Source organism: Marmota flaviventris, chromosome 17 (genome assembly GCF_047511675.1).
Source record: "Marmota flaviventris isolate mMarFla1 chromosome 17, mMarFla1.hap1, whole genome shotgun sequence".
Taxonomy (NCBI): Eukaryota; Metazoa; Chordata; class Mammalia; order Rodentia; family Sciuridae; genus Marmota; species Marmota flaviventris.
Genome location: NC_092514.1, coordinates 12,362,885 through 12,388,600, shown reverse-complemented (window position 1 = coordinate 12,388,600; position 25,716 = coordinate 12,362,885). Strand labels below are relative to the sequence as shown.

General features: G+C 51.8%; 2 protein-coding genes across 4 annotated transcripts in view; one reads left to right on the top strand and one right to left on the bottom strand.

Moving 5' to 3' along the window:
* Positions 1–3,543: 3,543 nt before the first annotated feature.
* On the top strand, positions 3,544–8,674 carry Pld6 (phospholipase D family member 6). The gene is made up of 2 exons (XM_071603285.1): positions 3,544–3,964; positions 7,051–8,674. The coding sequence occupies exons 1-2, from the start codon at positions 3,544–3,546 to the stop codon at positions 7,296–7,298; spliced, it is 669 nt and encodes a 222-aa protein (XP_071459386.1). The 3' UTR covers positions 7,299–8,674.
* Positions 8,675–17,796: 9,122 nt separating this feature from the next.
* Positions 17,797–25,716, bottom strand: part of Mprip (myosin phosphatase Rho interacting protein) — a 135,481-nt gene continuing 127,561 nt past the window's right edge. For 2 of the 3 annotated variants that reach the window (XM_071603162.1, XM_071603160.1), the window contains 4 exons: positions 25,095–25,181; positions 24,263–24,425; positions 22,587–22,672; positions 17,797–18,561 (listed from right to left, as the gene is read on the bottom strand). In XM_071603162.1, coding sequence (XP_071459263.1) covers positions 18,490–18,561; positions 22,587–22,672; positions 24,263–24,425; positions 25,095–25,181 — 408 coding nt within the window. In that variant the 3' untranslated portion in view covers positions 17,797–18,489. Of the gene's footprint in view, positions 18,562–22,011; positions 22,078–22,586; positions 22,673–24,262; positions 24,426–25,094; positions 25,182–25,716 lie in introns of all 3 variants that reach the window. The other variant, XM_071603161.1, reaches the window with a different exon arrangement.

Below are 25,716 nucleotides of genomic sequence, written 5' to 3'. Positions count from 1 at the left end.
TTGTTAACTCCAGTACGTGGGTCCAAAGTCAGTGTCTGTTTGCTCTTGTTTTCCCTGTGTATGGGTCACATTTTCCTGTTTCTTTCCATGTCCAGTAAGTCTTGGTTGAAAACTAGAAATTTTATATATGTGGCAACAACTCTGAGTTGGTTGGTTTTTCGGAGGTTGATTGACGGCTTTACCTGGATTTATTTATTTTTAAAGACAGAGAATTTTTAATATTTATTTTTTAGTTCTCGGCGGACACAACATCTCTGTTGGTATGTGGTGCTGAGGATCGAACCCGGGCCGCACGCATGCCAGGCGAGCACACTACCGCTTGAGCCACATCCCCATCCCGCTTACCTGGATTTAAACATCAGACTTTCTCCTCCAACCATGTATGGCCCAGTGTGTCTGCTCAGTTGTTCCGATGCTCATCCCTGGAATCCACCTGTGGCTTCCTCCCTGGCTTACTAATCAGCCAGTGATTTACAGCACTTGTATTCAAGTGCTCCCAGCCTGTGTTATTCCACCTGTTTGTGGTTTGGGGAACCCTTTTAAACCACCCTTGGCTTTTCCTTTTCCCTGGGCTCTCTTGGGGCTTCTCACCTGCACAGATCCCTGTTAGCCAGGAGTGTACAGAGTGCCTCAGCCTATCTTGGGCCTTTTTCATTACTGTAAGTAAATACCTAAAGCTGGGTAACTTTATAGAGAGATTTATTTTGGCTCATGGGTTTGGAGGTAAATGGAGGGGCTATAATTGGTGATGGCCTGGTCGCTGGCAAGTCCCAAGGTGGCTGAGGGCATCACATATCAAGAAACAGGGAGAGTACACGTGTGTTCTGTGTTCTCTCTCTCTTCTGAAAAAGCCACCAGGATTCAGCCACAGACCTTCTCCCTAATGACCTTATCTAGTCCTAATTACTTAACAAAGGCCCCACCTCTACACGCCACAGTTGGATTAAGTTTCCACCTCTTAATACTGTCCAGTGGGATTAAATGTCACCATGTGAATTTGGGGGGACACACTCAGACTATATCCAAACCAAAGCCCAGCCATCCTCTCCAGTTCCCTCATTCCCAGGGGCTCCCCACTGCACTTGTGGCCGGCTTCTCACTCCAACTTGGAAGACTTCAGGTCACTGTGGTTTTTACATAAATGGATCTCTCAGCGTAATTGAAATATATCATGCTGAGCACCTGTCAATACCTCCTTCCTTTTTATTGAAAAATAATAATACACCATATATACCAAAGTTCATCGACTTTTTTTTTTTTCCAGTACAGAAGATTGAACTTGGGGGCACTCTAACCCAGTCTTATTTTTTTTTTGTTTTTTACTTTGAGACAGAGTCTTGCTAAATTTCCCAGGCTGGGCTTGAACTTGTCATCCTTCGGCCTCAGCCTTCTTTTATTTTTTTAAATTACTTTTTTAGTGGTAGGTGGACACAAGACCTTTATTTTATTTATTTACTTTTATGGGGTGCTAAGGATGGAACCCAGCCTTCACACGCACTAGGCAGGTGCTTTACCGCTGAGCCACAGCCCAGTCCCCTGCCTCAGCCTTCTGAGACACTGGGATTCAAGGTGTGGGCCGCAGCACCTGTCCCCTTATGATGGTGGACATTTGGGTTGTTTCCAGGTTCAGGATTTTTACAGATAAACCCGCTGTGAACTTTTGTGTCCGTGTTTGTGTGGACGTATTCTTTCATTTCTCCTGGGTCACACCTAGAAGGGAAGGATAGCAGGATGATTTGGAAGGTGTATGTTTGGCATTTTATTATACTTAATTTGGAATGATTTTGGGTTCACAGAAAAGCCTCCAAGGTAGAGCAGAGAGTTCTCTACACGGCTACCCCGGCTTCCCTTATCGTCACCTGGTGGGAGTCGTGTCTGCTGGGCCTCTCTGCTGTGAAGGCACCATTTCCCCTCCTGTGCTCCAGTCAGAGTTCAGCCCACTCCTAAGGTGGGCAGGGAGGGTCGGCTCTAGCTCCTGGGGACTGGTGATCTGTACCATTTGGAGCCTTCTGCAGTGAGGACGCACTGTCTCCCTCTCATTTCTTTACTGTCAATCACTTGTGTAGCAGACACACACATTCACATCAGCTGGGGTTTCCGGCCAGCACTACCTTATGTTTTCTTCACATTCCCTCTGGGTTCTTTTCGTTGGGCTGCTGGGTCCTGGGATGTGCTGCCATCCTTGGGTTTGAGCACTTCCGTTTGGACACTGCATCATGCTCAGTGGCACTTCTCATGTTCCTGGCCCAGCCGGTCATTCTTCAGGAGCACTGGTTTGTCTTCTTAGAGCCTGGTGTTTAGAAACCAGGATTGTGGTCAGAGGTGTTCTCGCTGCTAATGATGTGACATTTGTTTCTGGAAGGCGTCAGAGGTAGGTAATTATATACCTTAGGATGCACATATTTGGGCTGGGATTGTGGCTCAGCGGTAGCCTTGCACAGGTGGAACCCGGGACGGGTCCTCAGCACCACATAAAAATAAAGGCATTGTGTTGTGTCCATCTACACCTAAAAAATAAATATTTAAAAAAATATATGCACATATTTATGTAAATATACATGTGTATGTGTATCTGTATGAAGCTGAACACGAGTCCACCCCAGTCTCCCCCCTTCGTTCTGTTCCACAGGGATCCCTTGACCCCCACAGCTTCGCTGTCCTGGCGCCTGGCCGCGGCCAGCTGAAGGCCTTTTCTTACCCATGCACCCGGGCACACCCTGCAGCCGCAGAACCGCCAGTTTCCCTGCATTTCCTGTGGTCACGAGCCTCCCAGTTTCCTAGGTTGCCACTTTCCTTCCTGCCTCCAGGATCTTTTTTTCACAGACGACATCATGGTGACCGTTAGTTGGTCACAAGGAGTTTGCAGAGGAGATGTCGTTTCCACTTCAAGACAAAAGAGTTCTATTTAGCCAGGCTAATTCCTGACCAGGATTCAGCAACAAAGACAGCGGAAACCCTTACCCCACGCTTGCCTTTCCCTCTCTCTGGTAAGCAGGCCCGCGTCTGCCCGGCTGGCCACCGGTGTGGCATCTCCTTCCTGCGCTTAAAGTGGAACCTGTGCCTTTAGATAGAGCAGAACATGTGGGCGTGGGAAGAACACGCGGGGTTCCAATGCTCCCGCTGAGCACCAATTCCCGGACATTTTGTGTGTTTCTAGACCCTTCTCCAGCCCTACCCAGCTGCTCCCCAGCGACCACAGTGGAGGTGTGACCTGAGAGACCCAGAGCCAGGGGAGCCAGGTGCAGCGGGCTTCGGGCAGGAGGAGGGTGTGCAGAGCACCGACTGGCCAGGTGCACAGGTGCAGCCAGACCCTCGTTGGGGGAGGTCGGGGGTCCCCTAGGCATGGAGAGGAGCGCCTGGGAGACAGGAAAGAGCTGTCTGGGGCCGGCTCAGCGAGGGTGGAGCCCAGCACAGGGTCTGCGGGCCCAACATTCCAAGCCAGGCGTAGTGAGGGCGTGGCCAGCACGTGGCGAGGCGTGACCAGGCACGTGTCTGGTGCGCAGGCGCGGTGCCCTCCAGTCTGGGGCCTCAGCAACCGGCGTCATGGAGCGGTTGCGCTGGCAGATGGTGGGTGTGGCGGCCGCAGGCTTCGCGCTGGCCCTGGAGGTGCTGCCCTGGCTGCTGCGCAGGCTACGGGCTGGGCGGCCACGGCGCGAAGTCCTCTTCTTCCCGTCCCAGGTGACCTGCACCGAGGCCCTGCTGCAGGCCCCGGGCGCCGCTCCCACCCGGCCGCCCTCGGGCTGCCCGTGCAGCCTGCCCCACTGCGAGAGCTCGCTGAGCCGCCTGCTGCGCGCGCTGCTGGCCGCCCGTGCCAGCCTCGAGCTCTGCCTCTTCGCCTTCTCCAGCCCGCAGCTGGGGCGCGCCGTCCAGCTGCTGCACCAGCGCGGGGTGCGAGTGCGAGTCATCACCGACTGCGACTACATGGCGCTCAACGGCTCGCAGATCGGCCTGCTGCGCAAGGCGGGTGAGCTGGAGCCGGGCCCTGGGGCGGGCGGGCGCCGAGAAGGGAAGGCCCTGGAAGGCGGGCGCTTGGTGGGAGGGACCGGCGGGTAGGCAGAGACTTCATTGAGTCCCCCGGTAAGGACTGGGTGGTTTTGCACCTGCCGCCACCAAAGTCAAGCCACGTGGCACGTGAGCCACGCCAGGATTCTTTGCAGAGCAGTCTGATGTCCCGTGTCTGAGTGTGTCCCCAGAGAGGAGGGGAGGAATAACGGTGGGACTTCCTAAGGGTAGATGTCTTGTCCCAGGACACCACGTGTCAAGTGGAGCCTCCAGGATCCCGCTTATTCCCAGGCCCTGGGGTATGCTGGGGATAGGAGGTGCCTGGGCACAGGTGGGAGGGGTTGCCCTGACCAGCAGTCTTGGTGACTGTTGTAGTCCTACATGAGGTTGGCAGGACTCAGAATGAAGAGCAAAGCTCTGGCCACACCGGTAATCCCAGTGCCTGGGGAGGCTGAGGCAGGAGGATCTCAAGTTCAAGGCCAGTCTCAGCGACTTATACCTTTGTCCCAAAGTAGAAACTATAAAGGGCTGAGGTGTAAATTAGTGGTAGAGGCCTCTGGGTTTCATCCCCAGCATGGCAAAACCCAACAAAGCCCAACTTTCTATGCTTAACCACTGGCAGCCTGCAGAGACCCTTGGCCACTCTGTGTGTGATGTCAGGGTTTGGCTTCTGCTCCCAGGGAAGCAGGCACCTGCCTGTGGCACTAAGGAATCCCACGCTGGGCTCCGGAAACGCATAAAACTTATCTACTGAAAATGGAGCCAAAAATGTTGATGAGTGGTTGTTTCTCAGCTGCAAAAGAAGAGAAGACAGCTGTGGCTCTCTGGCCTGCTTCTTTGCCCAGCGTAAGGATGAATGGGAAGATCCAGACCCTCGTCTGCCTGGGGACGATGAGTCTGTTCTTTGCCTACTCAGTGTGGCGGTCGGGTGCTCTTGCTTCCTGTGCCAGTGCACAGGGTGAGTCGTGGGTGTCTCCGGATCCCCAGGCACCTGGAGAGCCATGTCTGTGTGCGCGTCCGTCTCAGTCATCTCGTGGCCACTGTGACCGACGTGGGACGTGTCAGGCTTGCCGTGGTCTCACTGCCCAGTTATTTCTGCCCAGCCATGGGCCACCTGCTGATCTGGGAATCAGAGGACTCCTTCTGGGAGTCCTTCTGGGTTCCTTTGCTCCAGGTGGGAGGGTGTCAGACCCTCTACCCAGCACAGCCCATCCCCTGGGTGAATGGAGGGTGATCTGAATATTGAGGACATTCCCATCACCCTTAACTGGCAGTCACAAGAGTTAGCCTCGGTCTGTAGGTAATTTCAGTGTGGAAAATGTGGATTCCTTCAGGCAGAATTTAAATTAGCTGGCTTTTAGACAATTGCAGAATCTCAGGTTTGGAAAGAACCAGATTCTCCTTGAAAGACTGGACTTCTGCTGATGGCTCCCCAGCCACATCTGGGCTGAATTGGCTCTAGGTTGTCCATCAGCTGGCATCCACTCAGCAGATGCATTGTGGGTCAGTGTCTGTTAGGGTTGGGTCCAGGTGCTGGGGCACAGCTGATGAGGTCCCCATGGAAGGCAACTGAAGCATGAATATTTGATTTGAGGAACTGTTTTTTTTTTTTTGGTACCGGGGATTGAACTCAGGGGCACTCCACCACTGAGCCCCATCCCCAGCCCTATTTTGTATTTTATTTAGAGACAGGGTCTCACTGAGTTGCTTAGTGCCTCGCCATTGCTGAGGCTGGCTTTGAACTCGGGATCCTCCTGCCTCAGCCTCCCAAGCCGCTGGGATTACAGGCGTGTGCCACAGCACCCAGCTGATTTGAGAAACTTAAGAAGGGTCTGGAAGACTTCAGTGAGGGAGGAAGAGGGATGGCAGGACAGCTGCCAGACCTGAGAGAGTGCTCTGAGGGACGGGCTTTTGGTTGGAAGGAACAGCAAATGAGCTGTTTAGATGTTCAGTCCTGAGCTGCTGAGGAAGAGTGAGGTCCCTGTGGCTGAAGTGGAGAAGTGGTGACAGACGCCAGGGGGCTGGTGTTGTACCAGGACACTGTTGTGTGGCAGGAAATGGCATGTGTGGCCTCCTCAGGTCGTGCAGACACCTGAGGAGCAGGTGAGGAGGGTGGCGGGTGGATAGGTGGGTGTGGTAATGGTGGCGTGTCCAGAGGGTTGGAGTTTAGATCTGTTCTGAGGGTGGAGGGAGGGGGTCTGCTGGGTTAGTTCCAGGTGCGAGCATCAGGTAGGGTCCCTCCTGAGGAGGGAGGACAGGGTGCACAGCTGAGTTTGATTTTCACATACACAATGAGAATGGTGTATGTCCCAAGTGCTGTAGGGGACATAGGGACTTTCAAAACTTACTGTACACCTCAGACACCCAATTTGGACCCCAGGTGTTTCTGTTTGGTAAATCTGGCCCCGCTGTTCCAAAGCCACCCGTAGGCATATTTCCAACAGTCTCACTCTGAGAGCAGATGGTGGTGACAGGTGGCCTCCTGGAGGCTGGTGCCCTGAGGAGTCAGATGCAGCCCCTCACTCTGGGGAGTGGGAGAACTGGGACCATGAGCGTGGGGGTGGTGCCGTGTCTCAGGGCCGGCCAGGCCCAGGGGTCTTCCCTCGGGTCCCGGGGTGCATCCTGGGAAGTGTGGGCCTCCCTCCTGCCTCAGCTGCTGTCCTTCTCAGCCTGTCTCTTCCTCTGTCCAGCGGGCAGTGGGAGTGGAAAGGAGAGGCGAGGACAGCCTCAGGTGCCCTGCTCTGTACCCTTACCAGAGCTTGACCATGAAGGAACATGGTGGGCAGTTGGTTTAGACCCCAGACCTGGCAAAGGGCTGTGCAGGTGGGTGTGGTCCCAGAGGAGAGTGGGCGGGGTCCAGTCACAGTGCTGTCCCACCTCCCACCACTTGCTCCTTGGTGGCTGGCCCTGCCCTGCTGCGTGCCCCTGGGTGACACGCTCGCCCTCTCCCTGGGGTCTCCACACTGCCCTGGGCAGCAGATGGCGACCTTGGGAAGGTACTTGGGAGGCCGTGCAGGTCAGGGGAGTAAGACGGCCTTTCCTCCACAGGAATCCAGGTGCGGCATGACCAGGACCTGGGCTACATGCACCACAAGTTTGCCATCGTGGACAAGAAGGTGCTCATCACGGGCTCCCTCAACTGGACCACGCAGGCGATCCAGAACAACAGGGAGAACGTCCTGATCATGGAGGACGCCGAGTACGTGAAGTTGTTCCTTGAGGAATTCGAGCGCATCTGGGAAGAGTTCAACCCCACCAAGTACAGCTTTTTCCCACAAAAGAAGCACAGCCGCTGAAGCCGTGCCATCCCCCCCCTCAGAGATTCGGGGGCTCGTCCTGCCCTGGAAGCCCACCCAGCCTGCGGAGGGGCAGAGCGTGCTGCCTGGGCAGAGGCCGTGCTGAGACCTCCACCCAGAAAGCCCCCAGGTGACACTCTGCTGACTTACTGCCCTGTGTCTCAAAAGGCTGGGGTGAGAGGGGAGGTCCCGGTGGTGTCAGGTCAGGGGCTTGGGCTTCGCCCTTTGCCTTCCACAGTCACTCAGCCCTGGCTCCCTGCGGCCTGCTTTTGGGACCTTTGCCACATCCTGCTTGAGAACCCAGCTCCTCAGGCTGCACAGTCAGGCCTGGGGCCTCTTTCAGGGTGAGCATCCCACCCCACCTTCCGATTCTAGAAAGGTCTCTCTGGCAGGCTTGGTCCAGCTCAGCCTCTGGGCCTGTCCCTGGGGCCTTCCTTCCCCCATCCGGGCCTTTCCTTGCCTGACAGTGCAGCTGGCTCTTGGCACCTGTGCCACCTCTGGTAGAGAGGTCAAGAGGGGAGCGGCGTGGCAGGCACTGTCGGCCGGGGGCCACTTTCCAGGGCCGCCTTAGAGCAGGAGCTGCCAGAAAAGGCAGGCCATCCTCTTGGGCACCTTCCTGGCAGAGTCAACGGGCTGAGTGACGCTGTGACCCTCCACAGCTAGCCTTCATCTTCCTGTGGCCTGCTGATGTGGGCCGCGGTGGCCAGAAGCCATGTCTGTTTGTACATTGTGCTCCCACTTTTAACATCCTCGTGTCCAAGGTGATCTTGTGTGGTTAGGAGCAGTCGCACCTGTAACCCATAGGCCCAACGAATTCATTCCAGCTCAGTGTGATGAATTGTGGTGACCTGGCCACAGGGAGACTCCAGGCCAGGAGCCAGCCCCCACTGCGGGACCTCGACCTGCATGTGTTCAGTGGAGGCTTCGATGACAGGCAGTTAGGAAACAGATTTCTCATGCATTTGTGAATTGTTTCCGACTGTCATCACTTATTTTGGCAATGTGTATCTTACATTGTAGATTGAACAACATCTGAAGCTATGATTTTGCTGCTGTTGGTGTTTTTGTAAGATTAGCTGGGTGACTGTCACCAGGACAGAGCGGGTGGGGTCTCCCATCTGTAGTAGTTCATGCTTCCGTCAACCCCTGGAGACCACTCAGCGCTGTGTGTTTCTCCCCTTCCTAAAGTTACCTTTGATTTTGTGCTAGGCAAGTAAAGGCAAAGTTTATTTTCTAAAAACTGTAATGGAAGCTGTAAAATGTAATATACCCCCAAGTGGTTACGTTAAGTGTGTTCTTTCCAAAGTTTGTTAATGCCCATGGTGGGTCCTGGGAGGAGAACAGCTGTCACACAGAGCCTTCTGAGTGACACTGCTGTGGGACGCCGGGCTTCCGGCACTTTTGAGTAAATATTGCTGATTCTGGAACGAGAATGCTGTGTGGCTTGGCCTTATTCTGTTGTGTTCAACAGCAGCTATTCTTCACCAGGACTTTTCTTGCAGGGAATAGACAGCTCTTTAGACACCAGTGGTCAAGACAGGAGCCCCTCCAAGACTGCAGTGAGACCGAGGTCCGTCCTGGAGACGAGTGTTTTCTAATGTCCCAGCTTCTTTAGATTCTGCTTCACCTACAAGGCCTGGGATTCTCAGCTACGTAGGCTTTCCCGCCAGCCTGATCTGTGACGGTGTGTGGGCCTTCAGGGAGCCCTGGGCTCCACCGCGACTGTACCTTTTCTTCAGAGGGTAGACTGCTGTTCAGATGGCTGCATGTGGCTATCAGGAATTGGATGCACAAAAGGACCAGCTGAGATATCTGCAGGAATGTCTGAAGATTTGCAAAATAATTTTTTTTCACATATTCATTTTTACTTAATGCAGTAATTATACTTTTTCATAATCTAAGCAAAAGGAACCTCACAGAATATTCAGATACTATTTAAATTTTCTTTCTTTTTAATTGAACCCAGGGTTGTTTATATGAGGCAAGTACTCTACCAACTGAGCTATATCCCCAGCCCCTAACTGAAAAAAGCTTTTGTAAAGTTAAATATCCACTGAAGAAATATGACACTAAAATTTCCCTCAAAAGTGGAGGCTGGCCGGGCGCGGTGGCACACGCCCGTCATCCCAGCGGCTTGGGAAGCTGAGATAGGAGGATCGCAAGTTCAGAGCCAGCAACCGCGAGGTGCTAAGCGACTCAGTGAGACCCTGTCTCTAAATAAAATACAAAATAGGGCTGAGGATGTGGTTCAGTGGTCAAGTGCCCCCGAGTTCAATCCCCAGGACCACCCCGAAAAAAAATGTTGGGGGCGGCTGTTTCCTTTACCAAGGGGTATTTCCTCAGCTTTGGTACAGATGCCCACAAGCCCCAGGAGCATGAAGGCCACCAGTGCAGGCCCAGATCCCCAGGGATGACCATGACAGGCTGGCCAGGCCAGCAGGTGGGAGTCCATCCCTGAGACCCTCAGGGCCATGAAGGCACCTAGGAAAGCACTCTCTCAGCTGACTGAGATCCTTCAGGCAGCAGCAGTTGTTCAAAGGGCCAGTGCAGGAACAGGCAGCCAGGCTGAGGGGACACCTACAGCTGGTCTGGCTTCTGTCTCAGCACACTAAAGCAGCTGATGGTAAACTCAGCACGAGTGTACAAGAGGCTGGGCGGGGAGTGTGTAGGATTGTGTCACAGCAGCCTCCCTCAACCTTCTTCCTAGAGAAATCTTAATAAATTCCCTGAGTAGGCGGGTGTGTGAGCCACAGGGGGTGATGTTTGTGTGTGGTGTGAGGTGGGGTCCAACTTCAGTCTCTGCCTAGGGATATCTACTCCTCCTGGAAGCATTTCTTGAAATTGATGGTGTTGACCCCCTAGTTGGAAGTTAATTGGCTGTGAGTTTAAGAGCCTATTTGAGAACTCTCAATTCTGTTCCATTGGTTAGTATGATTATTCTAATGCCAGTTCCTCACTTGTCTTGATTATTGAAGTTTTGAAACCTGCTAGTACAAGCCCTTTAACTTTGCTTTTTCTCAGCATTGGATATTCTGGGTTCCTTTAATTTCCATATGAATTTTAAGATCAACTGATAAACTGCTGCAAAAATAAGTTAGGATTTAAAAGAATTTTTTTAGTTGTAGATGGACATGATATCTTTATTTTTATTTATGTGGTGCTGAGGATGGAACCCAGTGCCTCACATGTACTAGGCGAGCACTGTACCGCTGAGCCACAATGCCAGCCCCATAAATTAGGATTTTGGTAGTAATTGCATTGAATCTGTAGATCAGGTTGGGAAATGTTGCCATCTTGTCTTCCAATCTATGAACATGGGATGTTTTCCCATTTATTTATTTATTTTTAAAATATCTTTATTTTACTTATTTCTTTTCATGTGGTGCTGAGGATCGAACCCAGGGCCTTGCACATGCTAAGTGAGCGCTCTACCACTGAGCCACAACCCCAGCCCTCTTTTCCCATTTAAATCTCTTAAAAATTTCCTTTGATACTTGTGGTTTGCAGTGTGCAAGTCCTTACACTCCTAAAGTTTAGTTTTTGATGTTATTGTAAACAGAATTGCTTAATTTCAGGTTTAGATTGTTCATAACTAGTGTGTAGAAATACGATATACAAATCTTATATCCTACAAGCTTAGTGAACTTATTAATTTGAACAATTTTTAATGGATTCTTTAGGATTTCCCGCATACAAAGATCATCCTATTTGCAGAGAAGTAATTTTTCTTCTTCCAAGTCGGATGCCTTTTTTTCCCCTCCCAGTTGTTCATGGGAATCCCCAGATGAGCTGTCCCATGGGCAGACGTGTGCATCATAGTCTGCAGCAGGGACAGTTTTGTGGGATCCTCTGCACAATGTTGAATAGAGAGGTTTTGAGAATAAATATCCTTGTCTTGATTGTCATTTTGGGGGACAGCTTCACACAAGGACTTTATCATATTAAGGAAGTTTTATTCTCTGTTGACAGATCCCCCTCCCACACACACCCAAATCACAAGAGGGTGATGGATTTGCAGATGTAAATGGACTTTAAATCGTACTTATATAGTTAAAAAAAAAAAAAAAAAGCCTGTGATGCTGGGCATAGTGGCCTATTCCCAGAATCCCAGGGAGGGGGCTGAGGTGGGAAGATGGAACAAGGCTGAGCTCAGCAACTTAGTGAGACCCTGTCTCAAAATAAAAAAGGGCTGGGGATGTAGTTCAGTGGTAGAGTGCCCCGGGTGCGATCCTCAGTAACCATCCCCTGCAAAATGTGTTACAAATACAGAACACTATATCAGGCCAGTGTCCAAACACTTTGTTGTGTATATCTGAATGTAAATCTTTTTTAAATAGGCAAAAAGTTATTGAAAAGTCCTAAACAACTGGGATAACACTCTAGAAATAACGGTTTATGTATTTAACTTTCCTTTTGCTAAGTTTTATACATTCCTTAAATTGATTTCTAATTGATAGTCTTTGATTTTTTCCTATAATATTCTGAACAAAATTCTTGGATTCCCATACAGTCACTTTCATACCTTTTATTCTAAAGCCTGAAATAAGATTAAAAAAAAAAATTGGTTTATTTTAAATTTGCCATTCAACCAGAACTTTAAAAACATGAAATAGAAGAGAAAAATCAGAGTATATTACAGTAAGGGAGAATTGTTTTGTTAAATTTTGGGTCTGTGTGTTTTGGATCATAATGTAGAATGCATTTAAAAAAAAAAACAACGGTATGTTTACATTGGAAATGATTAAACAGTATGGGCAGGATGCAGGGTCCCACACTGGTGATCCCAGTGACTCCGGAGGCTAAGGCAAGAGGATTGCAAGTTCCAGACCTGCCTCAGCAACTTAGCAAGACGGTCCCCTGGAAGAGTGAGGAGAAGCTGGGGCTTAGCTTGGTGGTAAGATGTGCTGAGTTCAATCCCCAGTACCAAATAAGTAGGTAAATAAAAATTTAAAAATGGTACAGCATGGGGGAATTATGGGACCTTGATTACTAAAGGCGTCATAATAAACATTTCTTATTTTTTTACACCCTGAAGGCTTCTGTGAGGCAATGTACCTTAATTAGATTATAGATGTCAAATATTTTTTCTTATGACTTGTGTGTGAACTTGTCAAATGGATTTTTATGTGAAATCTCCTAATTTTAAAATGCTGAAAACTAGTCTAAAACTTTTGGAAAAAAGTATTTTAAAAAAGCAGGTCATAAAACTTCAAACCGGGGCTGGGGTAGTGACTCAGTGGTAGAGAGCTTGCCTACCACATGTGAGGCACTGGGTTCGATCCTTAGCACCTCATAAAAAATAAATGTTAAAAAGCCGGTATTTATTAAACAACAACAACAAAAACAAACAAACAAAAAACCCAGCCCTCTTTAGGAGGTCAGGAAGCTGATGATGGAGTTTTGGCTCAAGACCTACACACACGGTTTGCATTTGCATTTGCCTGAATCAACACCGCATCACACAGCATGCAAAGGGTGATGCAAAAATAGTTTATTATGATATAGTTTGTGTAAAGTTAGGTAGTATTTACAAAATAAAAATGCTCAGCTACATCCATGGGAATCTAGCATGTCACATAAGGGAATAAATATTTTGACAAAGTAACACTTCCAATTAATTAAACATTTGATCACAAACTTTGTTAAGAAAAGTAAGTCTGATGCTAACCACCAGGTCTTGAATCGTGTGGGGAAGAGAGGCAGACTCAGCTCCGGGCTCTGGTGGGGAGCAGCCACCTGGGTGCCCAGCCACGGGAGGCCAAGCTGGCCCTGATGGACCTGGCCCATAGGCCCTGGGTTTTCTTCTGCACATATTTGTAGTCTGGTGAGCAGGATCGTTTAGTATGAGAAGTTGAACAGCAGGTAAAAGGGCTGTTCTGTGAACGTCCTTCATGTGATTGCTGCAGTGATGAACTGTGGCAGAAGTGGCTTGGTGGCTTCTTTCCAGACTTGTCCCACAGACAGAAATTGCCCGTGTTTGGTGTCCCAGCTCCTCAGCAGTTGGGCAGGACCCATTTTGTCTTTGACGGCTGACCTGAGACGTGCACCCTGGTAGAAGGGACGTTTGTGAGATGGCTAATCAACTCTCTTAGCTGCTGAGGAGCCAACTGGACATGTTACAGGGTTTCACAGAGTCACCTTAGGAAAACCACACGAATTAATGATCATACTGAATTAATGATTCCGAATCCTAACATTATCAGTAGATAAATCATTAATAGTAAAGGCAACTAAACCCTTTAAAATCCATTTTAATTGAAGTTTTGTGATAGAAACATAACACAAGAGTGGATTTCATGATCTTTACAGTCTAGTCCTAGCTGAAATAAAACTAAACAAGTGATGTAACTAACTTCTGAGGAGGAAAAGAGCCAAGAGCATGCTGACCATAGCAAGCTGCAGGGGGCTGCATGTATCTGATGACAACTGTTTAGGGTAACTTCATCTCCTTATGGTGAGTGGAAACTGGGGAAGGCCCCACCCTCTCAGAAGCTGCCACCTGTGCTCCCCGCTGTGAATCACGACCCCGTAGCAGCCTCGGATTCCCAACCGTCCAATCTCAGCCCTCCTGTGATCGTTTTCTTGCCAACTTCACAGAAATACATATGGTAAGATGCGATGCATTCCAAGCTTCATGACCTCCAGAGTTCCAATAACCAGGTGGCTGGGGATCCAGATGGCTCAGCTGCTCTGTGCACAGCCCTGGACACTGTCAGAACCAGGCATGGAGACCCGAGGGCCCCCAAGCCCTCAGCCTCACCTCCCACCAAGGACAGGTCTGGGATTACTAAACAGACTGCTCAAGACGGCCACCATTTTCCTTTGTCCTTCAGGACTCTGAATGGTTCTGCCAAGAACAGGTGTTCAGAATGCTTTCAGCCACAGGTAAGGTGTGGTTTATCTTTAAGATGCTGTCCGTGTTCGCTAAGACCTTCTATTAAATGACCTGGGCTTTTAACAAGATACGGTAACCACTAAATCTTGTTCTTAGGAGGCTGGATAGGGCTCATCGCTGTGCCAAACAAAGCTGTCCTCCTCCCTATCTCGAAAAGGGATATCTACATAAGATTTTTAAAACGCCAAACAAACTTTGTCACAAAAGTCCCTGCGGTCACTTCTCAGTAATATTTACACTGCTTGCTCTGGACAATATACAGGAAATTCTGAAAAAAAATAAAGGCTGCCAGCAGACCACCCTGGGCAGAGGGCAGCTCCAGACAGCAGTGCGTTGCTCCCCTCCAGTGCCTAAGGCCTCTGCCCCTCCGTGTGCTCAGGTGGGCTCGTCCCGTCTCTGGGCAGTCCACTAGCTCCACTGCCCGTCACGCTCTTGTACTTAAGCACCCTCTGAGACTTCTGTTCTCACAGGAGCTAAGGGTGCAGGGCTGCACTCCCCACGCTGGCTTATGTCCTCCTCCTGCCGAGCCTGGCCCCGCCAGTTTTACCAAGTCCCCCTCCAGCTGAACTGTGTGCAGAAAGTAAAACTCGCTGGACGTTGCCCCCTGCTGCATGTGGCCCTCACTGGATACTCATGGGGAGACACAGCAACAGGGACCCCGGAGTGTTCTCTGTGCCCGTCCCAGACATTGGGCTGCATGGGGCCCAGGGCTGCTCCCTGGTCTTCAGGAACCAGGAGGGGCAGTGGGAGCAGAGGACACCGACTCTGTTGGTAGGGGGTGTGCCCCCCCCCTGCGTGGACCCCACTTAACCTGCTGGGTGGCCCCGGCCCAGGACCCTGCAGCCACAGCAGGTCAGGAGCTACTTAGCTACCAGCTGTGCGTGCCCAGGCATTTGGGATGAACGGGGCCATGCTCATTCTAGGCACCTGCCAGGCACCTAACCCTGTCTGCCTCTGTAGGGAAGCAGGTCCTACTCACATTTCCACCTAAATGTCTTTTAAGCCATCGGTTTTGCTTCTTGGCCAATCTCTCAGGATTCCTTCCAGGCATGTTTTCAGGCTCAATTTTATTCTTTTACCAACTGTGACCACCTCTCCTGAGTTTAGCCCACAGGAGCCACCTGTCAGCACGCAGCTGGATCTGAGGCTAGCGTGGGAGCAGACTTTCGCCACACCTGTGGCTCTCTGCCTGGTTGTGGCCTGTGCTCTGAGCTCTTCTGCCTTTATCTCGCTGCCTCTGGGGAGGATCCACTCTGATGTCAGCTCTGGCTGAAGAAACCCACGGTTCCAACATCCTCCCCACATCCCAGGATGTTCCCATTCCATCCAACCCCGGGCTCCCTCTAGAGTCTCTGCAACCGAGGCTTGAGCAGTGGCCTCACCTGGCAGGGATCCCTGCCCCAGGGAGGCTGCAGCACCACTGTCCCCTTGCTCAGGTGCCGGGCACCACAGCGGACAACCTGACCAGCAGGAAACGACTCTCCTGTGTGGGCGGGCGCATACGGTGCAGTTCACGCAGATGTTCCTGAAAGTCGTCCAGGGGTCAGAGGCCTCCCCGCTGACTATGACGAGGCTTGCTCGCAGGTGTGAGCAGGTCCCAAGTGAATATTTATAGGAGAATAATCCTCACAGTGAAGTGGGCCGAGCTTACTGTTGCTGGCTGGTGCTGGGAGGGGATTGGGACCCCCAGTCACAACACAGCCTCCGCCACCTGCAGCAGCCCTGAGAAACCGCCCACGCCCACTCCATCTCCACATCCTGCCTCCCCTCCGGAATGCAATGCCCGCAGGCAGAGCAAAGACCAGCAGAGGGGCTCCCAGGGCAGACACAGGCGAATGCCAGCCCCAGAGCCCCAGGGGGCATCTGAGCCTGGAACACGGGAGGCACAGGAAGAGCCTTCATTCTCTTCCTCGTTCAGTTCACTTCAGCTGGAGGACAGCCCACTCCTGGACACTCAAGACTTCACCAACCCGGGCAGCAGTCAGGTGCAGGGCCACCATCAGAGGTGTTAGACAGGAGCCAGTGTCCCCCTTCTCTGCTGGCCCAGTTTCTTGGTGATACCCAAGTACCAAACCAGACCCGGGGCGGGGAGTGCTGTCTTGGGGTGAGTGTGGGTCTTTGCCATGGGGTCACGGGGAGTCCAGGTGCCAGCTGCCTCTCCCTGCTCTCACCTCTGACCCCCAGTGTACACTCAAGGTCATGTCCCAGGATTCCTGAGGTGCCAGGTGCCTCTTCCTGCCCTTACCTCTGACCCCCAGTGTACACTCAAGGTCATGTCCTAGGATTCCTGAGGTCCAGCCTCAAGGGATATAAATAAGTCTAAAAAACAACATGGCCAACCTGCTTTTACACAAAGCCCTGTGCTGTCTGAAGGCAGGCAGAGCCCATTTCTACGCAGCACCGCAGGGGTTGGGGGAGACTACCTGCAGGCAGGGTCAGCGGGTACCCAGGGGCTGCAGGGATGGTCACAGAGGAACCACAGTGGAGCAGAAGAAGGGCAGCAGACCTTAGAGAATGATGTGAAATCATGGCGCCCGGAGACCAGGCACAGCATGTCCCCTCGGGGTCCACTGGACACTGTAGAGTTCCCTCTGCACATTCCCAGTCTGAGCAGGATGCAGACAGGTCATGGCCATTTCTCAAGTGCTGCCAACCTGGGGATTTCTGACAAGTTGATTTTAAACAGTTCTAAAGTGCTTTTGCTGTTGAAAACATGGATCAGTAGCAAAGGCGTTACAGGTGTGGGCCAGGACTCACTAAGGCTGCGGAAGGGGAGGCTCAGGGTGTGTTGCAGACCACCCCACCCTGGGCCTCCGTCCTGCTGCCACCCACCAGGGTGGGCCAGAAGGCCTGGAGAAGCTTGTCCATTAACTGAGCAAGGGGATGTCTGCACTTCACTCCCAAAGCCTCCATCTATACCTGGCACCATCCATCCACCTCAAGTACTGGCATGAACGGAAAGCTCCAGCAATGGGGCCAGTGGACAGGGGCATGGCAGGGGAGGAGATGGTGGGGGTCTTGCAGATACAAGTCCTCTGGATTCTCCTGCATCACTCCCGTGTGTGTGCTGGGGGCTCCTTATCTGCTATGACTTAATGGAATTAATGGTCGTCACAGGAACAGAATGGAAACCCCAATGTAAGAAGACTTTCACGAAGTGCTGCAGAATGTTTTGGACAGTTAAAAAGGTCCCGTCAGACTCGGAAAAGCAGACTTGTTACCCCCGGTTCACTGCAAGCACGCCCTCTGAGAGGCCGGCATGGCGAGGGGACCCCCCAGAGCTCAGGTTCACTACAGTCCTCAGACGCCCTGCTGGGCTGTTCTCATCACTCTGACATCCTCCGCACCCTCCTACATCCTCCACACCCCCGGCTTGACTAACGCGGGGCTCTTCCTCAGCCTCTGCAAAAGCTACGGGACGGTTTCTTTTCAGGAAACTGAAAAGTGAGCCACTTTCTTCCCTTTGGATGACTCCCTGAGGGAATCCATCACTTTAGACTGAAGCCCCAGGAAGAGGCCACCAATCCCAGCAGTTAGGAAAAGATCAGGGTGACTCAGAGCAAGGAAGGACCAGGTGGAGGAAGGAATGAGAGGGGCCGGGGATTTTGTGCAAGATTTAATAAAAAACAAACAAAAATAGGAATGGTTGCTTCCAACATTTTCCAGGTTGTGAAAGGTTTGCCAGGGTCATCTGGGGCGTGGTTCTAAGCTGCATTAGTGGAACAAACACCAAATGCTGTCCTCCTCCCAGGCCAAAAGGCAGCGCATGCAGGCTGCACAGCCCGCGGGGCCTCTTCCTCCAGCAACCAGGCAGGGGAGGCACCTCTGCTGCGGTCCAGGCCAAACCCGACCATCCAGGTGGCTCCTCTCTGCCCAACAGGACCTGCCCGCCTGGTGGTGCCCGGCCAGTGGGCAGCAGAGCTGGGACAGCAGCCAGGTCCCCATCCTGCACTCTGAGACAGGGCTAGCTTATCAACAGGCCGCTGAGCCTTAATACTGACAGTGAGTGCGGTGGGGCCGTGGAGGGCGTTCTGCTCCGACGCTGTGGGACGGCCCTCCCCGCCCCACTGCTCGAGCTTCACTAATTTCAGATACCATGGAAAAAAAGCTGTGACGGGGACAAGAAGCCAGAGTCAGCATGGCAGGGAGTGTGCAGACCACCCAGACACCAGTCTCTCACGCATCCATACCCACAGTTAATGATGACAATGACAACAAACAAAAGTACGGACAAGAAGCTGCTTGGGTCGTGCCGCCGCCAGCTGGGAAGGGTGTGTCAAGTTGCGAGGGACGCAGCTAGTCTTTCTTCAAGTCCCTGGATTCAAAGAGCTTCAGCCGCTCCTGCACTGTCAGGCCTTCCTTCAGACTCTGGGTGGGGGTGCGAGAGGGGGAGACACTGTGTTAGAGGGTGGCGGGCACCAGGTGGACACTGAGGCGTGGGCTTCGGTCAGAGGGTGCAGGTGCGGAGGCAGAGGGTGAGGGGTGGCTCCTGAGATTAGTGGGCATGCTAGGACAATAAACGGCCCCTGGGGAGGGTGTTACTGGTGGGGTACGCTTTCCCCTGCAGAAATTTACGCGACTGAAAAAGGGGGAACACAACAAAACAAAACAAAAAAACAAAACAAGAGAAACAAGGCCACGTGTTTCAGTAGCTTAATTCTGGGCTTAGGGCTCTTTAGACAAGAGCAACCAGACTGACCCAGCCAGGGGAAGTGCGCTGTGAGCCCGGTGACTGCCCAGCCCGTGGCCCTTCCTGCATGTGCACCTGTGCACGTCGGTTCCTCTATGCGTATGAGCCAGGTAACCTTGGGACGTGGGCCCTGCTCTCCTGGGGCATCCTGTGGCACCTGCTGCTGCAGATGCATCCTGGGCATTCCCCAGGCAGAAGGCCGAGGGGATCACCAGATGTTGTGGGGTTTAATTACAAGCCAACATAACCACCGGGAGTTTCGAGAATGCAGAAGCTATACTTTGTTCACGTGGGTTCTTGGTGTGTCTGGAGTATGGATATTTGGCTAATTGGGGGACAGGCTGTTTCCCACTTCAGACTTTTCTCAAAGATGTCCTGTTGGATGGCTGGGCCTTGGCTCCGCACTTGCCACATCTCCCCTTTTTACGTCTCCCCTCTGGTGTCGGGGGCAGGCTCAGCGCTGCCTGATTCTGCAGGGCTCAGAGCTGGAGGGGCACAGGCTATCCCACCAGGAATGGGAAACCAAGAGCTTGGCCTCGACTCACATCCACATGATTAGACCAGTTTTAGTCCAAATGCTGGGCGGTGTGACACTGCCTTCCGGGACCCTAGCCCCTGGCAGCTCCAGCAATAGGGAGACTCATCATCGGACAGCCTGACATTTCCTGAGGTCTGGAACCCAGCTTCACTCAGAACAGCTCTGTGCGTCTGTTCTACGCTCGGGACTTGTGTATATGGAATAAGTGAATAAACACCCACACATGCCTACAGTGTCTAGGGCCACTTCTGAGCCCAAGAGTAGCCCCAGACACTCTAGGCATTTGAGTGTGTAGCAGTCAGGCTCCTAGAGATGCTGGGCAGAGGTGTGGCCACGACCCAGGCAGGTGGCCTGGCGTGAACGCCCCCTGAGGCAGACCTCTGCAGGATTCGAGGGCCGTGTGGCATTGCCAGGCCTGCTCCTTTCTGGCTGAGAACTTTCTTTAGGATTTAAATGAACTTGCGAGTCCGAGATTCACAAGAACAGGAGTGTTTGGCTTCTGGAACTGCTCCTATGTGCATGGTGGACGCTCTCAAGGGACACAGCTGGTTGTAGCAGGCTCTACACAGTACCCAAGGTTTCCCCTTGTACACTTGGGACAGGGCAGTTTGGGGTCAGAGAAGGCTGTGATCACTACAGTTCTAAGGCAGAAAGTAGGCCAAAGTCCTGGACTGCCCCTTACACCTGGAGATGGCCTTCCCTCCAAGGCTTCTGGATTCTTCTCCTAGGTGCTGCTCCGCCTGAAGTGAACTAGTGCCTGTCAGGTCTCAGGGGATCACTAGCTCTCTTTGGGGCTCATCCCCCTTCCTGATTAGTCTCTTCAATCCACTCCGAGGTTACCACAGACGTGGGCCCCCGTGAGAACACCATGGACAGAATTCTCTCTGCCCTTGATCAGAGAAAGAACGGTGCCGCTGTTGAGTTGGTTTGCTTTAATTCACAGGCATGAGACTCGCTATCTTTCTGAGTGACGTAGGAAGTAAAGACAACATGCATGGAAGGTGCCAAGACTGCACCAGAGGGCACCAAGGCCCTGTCTCTGGCCCCCGTCACTCCTGTTTTCTTGGGGGCTTGGAGGGAGTCTCCACATGCACTCAGGGAAAGCAAGGTCGAAGTGCCTCAGAGGCCAGCCCTACTGCAACACCCAGTGTCCCAAATGATGTCTACAAGTCTCCGTCTTTCTGCTGGGGCCCACGGGACTGTCCTGTGCACCACGGGCCTCTTACATTGGAACCTGGCCATGCCAAACAGGAACTGAAAAAACACTTGGTAAGACTTACTCTGTGTCTACTCTACCCTTTCCTAGTCCCTCTCAGAGTCTGAGCTGGCCCTGGTGGCCCGGATAGTCTTCCGCAGGTTTCCATAAAGGTCTTCATGTTCCACCTTTGCTTTAGTGACTTCCCAATGCTCGGCCTGACTGAGCACACAGCACTATAAAGACCCACTCTGTATAGCCCTGTCTGTCTTAATGTCCCTGCAGGGAGTCATGCATGTGCAGGGACACCCTGCAGCACAGTTTCCTTGTACTCCCCTGCCCCTAAATGTCCCCAAATGTCATTTCTAGGCCCAACTCCATCAGGGAGCTCCAAGCTCACTCAGGAAAAGCTGACAAGTGGCAGCTTGAGTCCAGCCTCAGAGAGGAACACAAATATCATGAACCAAAAAATAATAAGCTTCCTTTTACTAAACTAAACTTCATGTTTAAGGAGAAAAGCCCCAAATTTTCAATCAAGCCTAAACCATATTTGGGTAGAAAAACATGATCAATCCAACTAGGGAAAAACCCTTGAGTCTCTTAATACTCTTCTTAAGGCAGACACAATTCACTCAAGCTTCAAGGCTAATGTCCTTTGGCCACCAGAATGCTCCAGAAGGTTGGGGGGCTTGTATGCAGCAGGAGCTGGTGACCACACACGCTCCACTGTGTCCCCTGCTCATGCTAACAGGCAGCACTTCTTGTCAGGGCCGCCCCGCCTCCTCCTGTTGGGACAGCACTTCCCTGTGTGGTGCCGGGGAGGGGCTTTGGTTTAAAGTGCTGGCAGTAGTCATGTATCTTGCGTGCAGCTGTGAGGTTCCTGTGAACCACTTCCCCAGGTGCTGCCACAGCCCTAAAGGACAGGGAGGCTGAGAAGGGCTGTGAGAATGGGGCAGCAGGGGGCACTGGATGACAGGGAGGTTGGGCCATGCTCTCAGTAGGAAGGTGAGGTCTCCAGCGAGGGCAGACACTGCTTGCCAGGGGCAGTGGGCATCTGTCAGCTCTCTCTCTTGACAGGGGGCAGGAAGGGTTTGTTTGGGGTGGGGTGGGGGTGTGTGAGCTCAGCACCGTGCACGAACCGTCCAGCATGCATTGACACCTGCCTGCCAGGCTCGGGGGCACGTCGGGCAGGGTCAGCTCTGAAGGGGTTAGAGTGCGAGTCAGCGCCCCCAAACAGGGTGCAGAAACCTCCTGTGGATTTTGTTTGTGCTTGCTGGAGCAGGATGAATTAAAATTAAGGAACAACGACACAGGCGTGTGCTATGGAGGTGTGAGCAGTGCATGCAGAGAGCCACCCCTGCATGGGCAGGTGGGCAGTGGTGAGAGGTGGTTTACCTACACGACAGGGGACCTGGAAGCGGGCGCGAGTCAGTTATCCCATGAGACCTGCTCAATTACGGACTGTCAGGGGAAAAAGCAAAAATGAGACACACACACACAAAATAAATCCTAAGTGCAATACGCTGGCCAGACCCCTTCCACCCACCTTTCCCCAGAGACAGACGAACACCAGACTCTGGGGAGCACACTGAAGGCTGGCTGCTGTGCTGAAGCAGGGTGGGTGGCTTTGTCTCTCAAAGGCAGGTGGCATCAGTATTACAACGGGGACATATAAGGAATAACACAGACAGCACTGACACAGGATGCGCTGGGGTGAAGCCCAGCCTCGAGCTAAGACACTAAAACGCTCTACCCCCTGCTTCTTGCAGCCCTGGCCTCTTGGCGTTGCTGCCTGATGGTAGTTCATGAAAGAGACATGAAGCTTAACCAGCCCAGCAGGTGGCTGTGTAGGTGGGCTGGCTGCAGGACCTAGGGATTCTGTGCTGGCACCATGGTAGGCTTGGCCTTGGTCCTTGCTTCTCTCCCCAGCGCCCTTCAGTCCCACCCAACGAGGGCTAGGCACAACTCACCTTGGACCTGATGCTTCTGAGCTGCCGGGTGACACAGGATCTGTCTTTCTTCAGGAAGTCAGGGTTGCTTTTAGATTTCATTATGTCTGAAGAAACAAAGAGACCCATTCATTACCTTTTGTTTTCTGAACCTTCTGGAACCAGACTGAATGTTTAAAAGCTTCCAAGTTCACTCTCTCAGAGAACACCTTGACACTTCCTTGAACAGCTCTCCGCAAGAACATAAAGTCCACAACCATAACACACAGTAGGCTTTTTTTGAATACCATAAGGCACGAGAACATGGGAAGAGTAAGCTGGTGCCTGCAAGGGCTTTAGCTGCGCAAGTGCTGAGGGCTGTGTACTCTCAGCAGGAGACTGGGTCTCCGGCTCCTGGCAGATCAGCTGGCCCCAAGATTTGTTCATTCTCAGCCTCCTCCTGATGACACAGGACCATCACAAAACAAGGTAAGGTCAAGTTTTTCTCATGACCTGCCCCCACTGAGACAAAGTCTACTCCTACACATGCAAAATGGACACGCTGGTCATATACCTACGCACCTTATGCACATGGAGGTTTTTAATTTTTACTAAATACATTTATGTCATAACTCTTTCAATGTCATAACAAAAATATCTACCTGGCCTCTTTTAAGATCTGCAGGTCTAGCCAGTTGTGGTGGTAATCCCTGTAGTCTCTGCTATTTGAGAGGCTGAGGTAGGCTCCAGGCCAGCCCCAGCAACTTAGCAAGACACTGTCTCAAAAATCAACTCCTGGAGGATGTAGTTCAGAGGCAGAACAGCTCTGAACTACTGGGTTCAATCCAGTCCTGCAAAGTGGCTGTGTCTAGCATGAACAGCCATCCATTTGTGCCTTATAGCAACTGCTATTTTCAGCCCAGTAACCTGCTTGTTTTTTCAAAGTTATCTTGATAGGTCAAAGGTATGCCTGCATTCACCTAATTCTAGGACTTCCCCTCTCCCTGTGCCCTGGACACCTTAGCTGCCTCCTCAGAAGCAATCACTGTTATCATTTCATTGCCCTCCAGAGTTGGTCTATGGTTTGATTTTTAGATTTTGCCATATACTGCATGATGACCTTCTAGAAAGAATGGCCATCTGTCCCCTCACTGGCAACGCACATGACATTTCTTCCAAGTATATGTCAATACTGCCATTGTAGTTTTCTGTGGCTGGCTGATAGTAGAAATTATTATTATTTTTTTTTGTAGGTTTTTAAAAGGTCAACATGAAGGTCAAGTGAAGTCATGGATTATCTGATCATGCTTGACAAGATGTAGTTCTTCAGCCTCTCTGTAATCTGCCTCACAGAGCCACCAGCATGTCTTCAGTCAACAATGAAAGGAGTCAGTCCTGCTGTTCACCTAAGAAGCAAAAAGGGGTTTCCTCTCCTGCCCCACCTGGGGCCATTACAGATTTTATGATATAACCCTCAGTCCAAGCATCTAGCAAGAGCTTCTAGCCAGCTGCCGAGTTCTACAGGAAACGGAGAAACCAGACTCCTCATTACTGTGGAGTTGTCACTGCCAGGGCAGCAGCTCCTCAAGGAGTGGCCGGTGTGGAGGGCAGGGCAGGAGGGCGGACGCGCAGCCCCTGCACCTGTGCTCCAGTCCCAAGGAGACGCAGGTCTACACCAAGTCCAGGAAAGCCCCATGAACAGTCACCACAGGACTCACCGTATCCTGCCACAGCAGGGCTCTCAGGGGACTTTTCTCCCAGGGCTTCTGTAGCTGCTTTCAGCTGCTCTTTCAACTTGCTGATGTCGCAGTCTGCCTTGGCCTTTGCGATGCTGAGCTCTGTGTAGATATCTTTGTATTTGTCACTGGCATACTTCTTGTCCTAAGGAGAGAGCAGACGAAGCTAACGGTAGTTAACGACCAGGGGGAGGAGGCTCCTGTGGAACCCTGGTCTGTCCCCATCAGGGCTGAAACACTGTGGGAGAGCTGGCTGTGGGCCTGAGGCCTGGTCCTTGCTCCTCCATAGGACAGAACATGTGGATCTGTCTGCCAGAGGCAGGAACTGAACACAAAAGGAAAGAAACAGGGCCTGGGAACCCAGGTCTGGCACTCTACATCTGCACATGTGTGAGAATCGCCAGGTCCCGTGAGTGCAGAGTGTGGCCTTGACTGCCCAGCATCTTACCTCAGGCGCTTAAGTGAGGAAAGCCCCCGTCTTTGGATTTTCTAAGTGACGGGAACGGAACTGCCACCAAGGATGGGTGGGCCTGATCCAGCTATGAATGGCAGGTGGGGCCTTGCCTCACCCCAAGAACATTCCCCTAGGTGTCACCGTTCTGATGAACCACAAGGAAACACAAGCGACCACAGCTCCAGGGCCGGGCCAGGCTGGCCACTGACTTCCCCAGCACCTGTTTGCAGGCTGATGTTTTAAAAGAACTTGACTGAGAAACTGTGACCTCACAAAAGCAAAATCTAGCCTAGAGTGGCTGGTGCTGAGCCACAGGGATGCAGCCTGCCCCAGTCCCACCAGCGCCAGTGTGGCTCTTACCCGCAGTGCTGTCTGGAGCTCATCCTTGAGAGAGCTGATCTCCTGTTTCAGGTACTGTATTTCTGATTCCTTTACCCGCAATAAGACCTACAATGAGAGAAATCAGGGACTGGCATTCAGGAGCCAGGGAACCTCCAGAGTGTCGCATACACAAACTGAGAGGTGAGAAGATAGCCCTCCACACACCAGGGAGCAGGACAACCATACCCACCTCAGAGAATTTATTACTCAAAACTTCCACATGACATGAAGAAACAGAAGAGGGAAAAAAAAAAAAAAAAAAACCACTGCATTCCCTTCCACATCCCAAGAACCTCAGCTCAGCCTGGGAAGGCCAGGAACTATTGCTGCCAACTTACTCATCTCCTGAGACCAGCACTCAGGCTTAGGAAATGCTATTCCTGTAGAAATTTCTACCAGACTCATTCAGTGCTCATTATGGGAAGCATTTTTAAGATGCAATTATCATCTAATAGAGAAAAACCTATATACCTTCCTAAGAGGACACCGTAATACACCAGAATCAGTTACTGTGATTTAACAAGCACTCCTGGCTCCTAAGAAGTGGAGTATAACAGAACCTCAGGCCACAGCATTCATATAGCTATAAAATGGGTCACTT

Bases quoted from the DNA above. Each gene is read 5' to 3' on its own strand.
- Pld6 (XM_071603285.1), top strand. From the start codon at position 3,544: ATGGAGCGGTTGCGCTGGCAGATGGTGGGTGTGGCGGCCGCAGGCTTC. The intron at 3,965-7,050 runs GTGAGCTGGAGC...TTTCCTCCACAG, and splicing joins CGGCCTGCTGCGCAAGGCGG to GAATCCAGGTGCGGCATGAC.